General features: G+C 25.3%; 1 protein-coding gene across 2 annotated transcripts in view; it reads right to left on the minus strand.

Moving 5' to 3' along the window:
- LOC117170098 (CREB-binding protein-like) overlaps positions 1–4,861 on the minus strand; it is a 14,188-nt gene extending 9,327 nt beyond the window's left edge. Inside the window, exons 1-2 of one of the 2 annotated variants that reach the window (XM_033356625.1) lie at positions 4,776–4,861; positions 3,797–3,914 (exon numbers count right to left, since the gene is read on the minus strand). In XM_033356625.1, the coding sequence (XP_033212516.1) occupies positions 3,797–3,877 (81 nt within the window). In that variant the 5' untranslated portion in view covers positions 3,878–3,914; positions 4,776–4,861. Of the gene's footprint in view, positions 1–3,796; positions 3,915–4,325; positions 4,623–4,775 lie in introns of those variants that run through there. The other variant, XM_033356624.1, reaches the window with a different exon arrangement.
- Between the last annotated feature and the right edge of the window lie 2,474 nt (positions 4,862–7,335).

The following is a 7,335-nucleotide window of genomic DNA, read 5'->3' on the forward strand; positions in this document are numbered from 1 at the left end:
TTTTTTTGTTTGAAAATACATTATTATATTTGAGAATATTTGAAATACTGCGAAAATGTTGCATGAAAAGTTTTACTTTTTGATTGTTCATTATTTTTTATGCTGTCAAAATTTATTTGTTGATTTATCAACAAAATGCAGGCGGTTTATTAAATTTTACACATTTCTAATGCCTTCGCTGATGAGAATATAAAAAAAAACATATATAAAAATTGTTTGCTCTACCTTCGGTGAAAAATTGTCATTTATTTATTTTGGCGTAGCTTGTGCCGTGTGCCTAAAAATGGAATTTTCGTATTTTCAATGTTTTTTTATAAATAAAACGAAAACTACGTGTCCTATAAAAAAGTTATTAATAACAAATTTGTAGATATTTTTTGAGTGCACAATCTTTTCCTTATCATTTTTTTTCTATCTTGCATAGTTTAACCGCAAAATGCAATTTTTGATTTTTAATTAATGATCGTGCGGTCAAAATTTTAATTTTTCGAAAAAATTCAAAAAGTTAATATGATAATCTTGTAGGGCTACCGAGCAATAACATTTTTCTTTTCAAGTACTATGAACAACTGTAAACATAATTTGTGAATATTGAAGAAATGTGTACTCTAAAATTTAAAGAATGGGCTCACTTTTAGTATTTTTATCCAAAATGTCGGACTAACGAACTTAGCATTTAGCTTAGGACACTAAAAGAGTGTACCAAAAGCCAATCTAATAGATTAGTTTTTTTCAAAAGTTATCGTGCTCACACACATACAGAGAGACATAAAAACAGACATAACGACAGACAGATAGAGATACACATAGACAAATTCGTAAAAACCTTTTTTCTGATTCAGGAGATCTCAAAACGTGGATCTTCTGACAAAATCTAAGGAGGTCAAACTTTATACAAATATAATACCTTCTCTCATGAGAATGTAAAAATGATTTATTTGTCACGAATAATTTTGTTATAGTTCTGTTTTGAGTTTAAATCATAAAAAATAGCATCAAAAACATGAAAAGTTAACATTTTTAAAACCCCATACACGAGACGAAAAAGAAATTCAAAAACAAAAGTAGTGGTAAGAAACTGCCCACGCAGCAGGCACATTTTTTTCTGATAATGACGTTTTTCATAATTAAAGCCAAAACTACGCATCCTATCAAAAAGTGGTTATAACAAAATTTGTAGATGTTTTTCAAATGCACAATTTTTGTGTATTTATCTTCTACCGTATTTTTCACAGTTTGACTGAAAAATGTATTTTTTGGATTTTTTATTATTTCGAATGCTCTCATAATTTGAATTTTTGATTTTTCAAGAAAATGCAAAAAGTTGTTATGATGATCTCGTAGGTTTTTTGGAATTTTGTAAATGATATAACTCTGGTAATTTTTGATTTTTTGAAAAAAATGTGCCCACTTTTTGAATTTTTATCCAAAATGTCTGGCTAACGAACTTGACCTTTAGTTTAGGACACTAAACGAGTGTACCAAAGGGCAATTTGATAGATTAATTTTTTCAAAAGTTATCGTGTTCACAGACAGGCATACAGACAGGCATAAAGACACATTCGTAAAAACCTGTTTTTCGGATTCAGGGGGTCTCAAAACGTGGACATTTGACAAAAATTGGGAGGGAGGGGGGGGGGTCAAATTTTACATAAATCTTCTCTGATGAGAATGTAAAAATACGAGTATTAAACCAAATAAATGGACTTTCAACTAAAAAATACGAATTTCTAAGCAGAAATGGAATAGTAACATTTTCAGCAAACAAAAATTATTTTTAACTAAGAAACAAATTCTTAACAAAAAAGTTATCTTGTAACTAAGAAAGAAGAAATTTGTAACAAAAATAACGAATCTTAAACCAAAAAATAATTTTTAAACAAATGGTTGAACCCCCAACCCAAAAAATGAATCTTCTTCAAAAAATACAAGTTTAAAAACAAAATAGATGAATTTTAAACTAAAAAAAATCAGTTTTAAAAAAAAAGCAACAAGATAGATCAAATTTCAGTAAAAAAAAATGTCAAACAAATAAAATAAAGAAGATATAAAAACCAAGAAGATTACATTTATATAAAAAGGAGAAAAAAATTATGTTCCCTCAACCAAAAAAAAAGAAAAAAAAATTTAGCCAAATACAGTTCAATTTTCAACTTAAAAGATTAACTTTCTTTCAAAAAACCCCATTTTTTTAATACATGCATTTTTAAGTGAAAATTATCAATTTTCAGTTAGCAGAATAAAATTCGAACCAAACAAATGAATTTTCAACCAAAAACATAAAGTTTTAACTAATGGAATTACTTTTCTACAAAAAATACGAATTTTTAACGAAATACTTAATAATTTTCTACGAAAACTTTAGGTTTTTAGCTTGAAATAGAATTTTTAAATTTTTAGTGAAAAAATAGATGAATTTTCAACATCATTAATTCTAATAAAATTAAGAAATTTCTTCCGAATACGATCATTTAATTTTTAAATGTTTTTAAATATCAGAAATTTGGTCATATATTGTTTAAAAATCTATTGAATTATGAACTCTTCCAATTTTATATTCTTACTTTTGAATAAAATAAAATAAAATAAATAATATTATTTTCGAGCTGAAGTTTTTCTGAATTGAGGTCAAAAAAGTATGATTAAAAAAATTATCCAATTTCGAGAATTAAAATGTTAAAGCTCACAATTTCAAAGCGACAGGAACCTAAAACTGGAAAAGGCTCGGTTGTGGATCACGATAAAAAAGTGCAACTTTCAGTTTGAACAAAAAAATCAAAACTTTCTCTCGAGATCCTGAGTGGTTAAATTGGGAGAAAAAGGGTTTTATTGAAATGAGATAACGAATTCCGAGTAAATGATTGAAGAATTTGGAGGTTTAAATTTCAGGGGTAAATTTTTATGGAAAAAATTAATAAAAGAAGAAAGGTATATGTTTCTTTATAAATAAACGATAATAATTTAAGAAATTATCGTTTCTTATTGTAAGGCAAAAAATTAGGAAAAAAAAACAATGAAGAAAATGGTTGAAAAAAGTATGAAGATAAGATATTTAAAAAAAAGACAAATATGGGTGACATGGCCGACAGAGAGTTAGTTATCTGGTTTTAAATTATCAAAGTTTTTATTGCTATATTTTTTACAAAGAATTTTGTATGCAGAAAGCCTATTTACGGCAAGAAATCCTGGTTATCTTTTTCTGTGCTACAACCCCGCATAATGTTTATGCACTTTTTAATAATCAAATTTGAATTTATTCGATTTAGGACCTTTTTAAGTCTAGAATGTTCACCCAATGTGTGTTGAAAATAAAAATTATACAATTTTGAAATAAATTTCTTTAAAAAGTCGAAGATGCCATATAATTCGAAGCTTACGAAACGAAGAATGTATGAATTTAAAGTATTAAAAATAATTTTTTCAATATATAATAGCTTATAAGACTACTTTCTGGTGTAAATTTTAGTACTTGAGATGTAAGACATTTTTTTGTCAAACAGCGAAAAAGTTTTAAAATATTTTTTAAAGGAAACTGGAAGAATAGTATTTTTCCAAAATAGTGGCATCACTAAAAAAGTGTAAAAACCCTGCTATTGCATTTAAACGAAATACAAAGTTAAGCTTTTTTTTTCATTTTTAGAACAATATTTAAAATTATATATTGATATGGAAATTATATTCCAATTAATGTGTTGAAAAAATAAATTTAATAAATTCCTTAAATAGAATATTTTACAACGAAGGCTTTTATTCATAAGTACGCCAAATTTTGGAAATGAAAATATTTATTATTTACCTTTTGTATCGATTTCGAATAATTTCCTTGAAATTTGCCGTCCTTATCTTGACCCTTCAATCTAGATTCTACTGTACCCATTTTGACTGCTTTTCTTCGATTCACTCTTTTTTGCTACCTACACACATCAAAATTTTAAAACGTGTAATTAAAGTCGATTTTTTTATTTAAGTTTATTTGTTTTCTTTAATATATATAACCAAGGCTAACAAAGCTTAGTTGTAAAAAGCATTAATTATTTCTTCATTCAAACAAAAATTCTTTAACGATATAATTTTTTCCAGTAGGGTATCAATTTTACAAAATTTCCAATTTTATATTTCTCTCTTTTAATTTTAATTTCACAAAAATACTTTTTCAGGACATTTCAAAGATATGCCACCTAAATATGTAAAATTTAGATTAGAACTCAAATCAAGATTAGTTTAATAAAATATTTTGATTTTCTAAAATCAACTTGAATCCCAATTGTATTTTCATTATGTTATTAACTGTTTTATAGTTATATTATAAATAACAGGATTCTTACCTATTTGCGAGACAAGTATTTGTATAGATTTCTTCACGCACTCTAATTAAATTATTTCTGAATTTAGATTTATTGATTAAGCACTTATGATAGAATAATTTTTAAATGAATAATCTTTTACTATCGCGAAAATTAGATTGAGCGTCTGCAGATTTATGGAGTGATTTTCGACGAGGACATACATAACAAGCACGTAACTGTAATGTTGACATTCTCCCAGAATCGAAATGCCTCAAGCAATATATGATGTCAGAAACAGTCAGGTCGAGAAAATATTGAGAAATTATAATTACTTTCTCGACCCGTTGATGAATCATCGTTTGTAAGTTACGAATATATTTTCTTAAACCATTTTTCATTTTTGCCAAAAATGTATTTTTTTTTCATTTCTTAAGAAAAATATAACATAGAAAATAAATTAGACCAGAAATTCTCGTTATGTACTCAAACCTTGAAGCAATTGACGGTATTTTTCTTTGCGATCTTCCTCAGATTTATTTCACCTACAATTTGCGAACCTCGCGCCGAATGCAGGGGCGAACATAGAAAATTTTTGGGGTTGCTATATATGTAGATTTATAGCCTAAAAAAATTACATTGATAATAAAATGTATTTCGACCTACACTTTTATGAATCTAATATATAAATTGACATAATTTTGCTGCTATTTTCAGAATCTCGAATGTGGAAAAAAAAAACAAAAAATATTTAATGAAACAAAAATATCCCAAAAAAATTAAGTCTCAAAATTTCCAATACGCAAATATTGTAAAATGTCAATTTCTTTAATACTTGCAAATTTTAATGAATTATTGAATTTGGAAACTCCAGGAAATAGTAAAATACCGGAAAATCGTGAATTAAAGAATTTACGTGCAGACACTTTCTTTAATAAATTATTTTTAAAAAGAACATTTCTAACAAAATGTGCTTAGATATCCTTTTTTATGATTTCCCAAGAAATGGAAAGTCTCGAAATTTGTAATTCCCAAAACAAAATGTTGATTCCCGAAATTTTAAAATCCCAAAATAGTAAATCACCGAAATTTAAAATAACGGAAAATAGTGAATTGAAAAATTTACTATTTGTCGCAAAAAATATTGAATAGTTTTTTTGAATACTTTTTGATTACTATTTCTAAAAAATACCATTTAGAACAAAATCTACTTTGATCTCCACTTTTATGAATCTGATGTATGGATGAATATTATTTAAAATTTATAACATTCATTAAATCTGGCGAAATTTCTTTAAAAATGTGTACCTCTTGAAACCCTCCGAAGTTCGCAAAGCAGGTCAAGTCCTTAAAAATCTCTGAAATCTTTGATATTTTTTTAATTACTTGAAATCCTTTAAAATACACTAGAAGTTTTAAAATCCCTAGAAATTGATGAAATCTTTTTAAATTCCTTAAAATTGTTTAGTCGCTTGATGTTTTCTATAATAAAATATTTTAAAAATTCGAACTCTCAAGCCTAAATAAATTTTTGCATTTAAACTAATCAAAACAAAAAAGCAAATGAAACTACTCGAGTTAAACTCTTTACATTTTAAATACTTAAATTGAAGCTTAAAACATTTTTAATTAAGAATTTTTTTAAACGCTATATAATTTACACAAATAAAATGGAACTTGTAAACAGTTTCCTGAATTGAAGAATGAATCAACACATTTTTTTTAATTGATATCATTTTAAGCAATTTCAATTTAGAGATAGAAAAGTTTCTTTAAACTGAACACTTTTAAATCAGAAGTAACATTTTTATCGTAACTAATTTTAAATTAATAATTTTTCAATTGTTATTTAGACATCAGAAATCACCCCTTTGACCCACAAGTTAAAAAATTTCAAATTGCACTAATTAAAATTATAACGTTCAAAATTTAAATTTAGCATTCTGCAATTTTAACGATTCAAGGCTTTCTTTTTCAAACACTGCAGTTACAAGTGGTTTAGTTTTGAATGTTTAATTTATAATTGCTTATTTTAAATAAAAAGCAAAACTTTTCTAAATATTAAAAAATTGACATTGTTTAAAATAAACAACTTTCCAATTCAATAAGTTGAAAATGCAATATTTTAAATTGAAACAATATTTCAATACGATTTCAAATTAAATGAAATCGTTTATTTCTTATGAATCTATTAATTTCAAGATTTATTTTATTATTAATCAATTTTTATTACTGAAACTTTGAAAAATCATTAACAATCATATTTACAGTTAGTCAACTTGAAATGTTTTTCATCACAAAATTTCAATTTCAAATTTGTTAATTTTTTATTAGCTAAGATTCTAAGTTTTCAAAACTGCGTTTTAAAATTCTCTCAATTGAAAATGTAGGCTTTAAAATGAGGACCTTAAATGTAAAATAGTTTAGAATTACGTAAAAATGTACAAAAATTCCCATTAAAATAGTAAACGAAAATACTTTAAAATTTTTAAAATCTTTTCAAATTCCTTTGAAAATCTTTAAATCTGAAATCCTATGAGGTGACGGATATGTTACTTAGCCAATCTGTGAAAAAATTTCAAAATATATTTCAAAATATGTTTCAAATTGAGCAATTTTCAAAAATAGTAGGATTAGTATCATTTTTTCAAATAATAGTAAAATAATTGCATTTGTTAAAAAATAAAAGTGTAAATAATGTCGTGCGGCCGATAATTTTAATTGCTAATATGCGATAAAAATATTTATTGGTGACACTTCACTGTCAATAACATACAGATCTAGATTATAAACCAGTTTAAAAATATAAAATTAATTATTTTACAAATTTTGAGTTTTATGTACAATAGAAATTACCATATTTTCGTGAAGATGATCATGACACCTGTGTAAAAAGTATTTTGTTATCCTACTTTCTACACTAATTAAATCACATCATTTTAACAAATAGTAATATCTACTAATAATTAATTAACTTAGGAATATGTTAATAAATCAACATAGCTATTTACAAAAGGTGAGCCTTAGGATGGGTCAAAAATTAAAATTTTTG

Source organism: Belonocnema kinseyi, chromosome 3 (assembly GCF_010883055.1).
Source record: "Belonocnema kinseyi isolate 2016_QV_RU_SX_M_011 chromosome 3, B_treatae_v1, whole genome shotgun sequence".
Taxonomy (NCBI): domain Eukaryota; kingdom Metazoa; phylum Arthropoda; class Insecta; order Hymenoptera; family Cynipidae; genus Belonocnema; species Belonocnema kinseyi.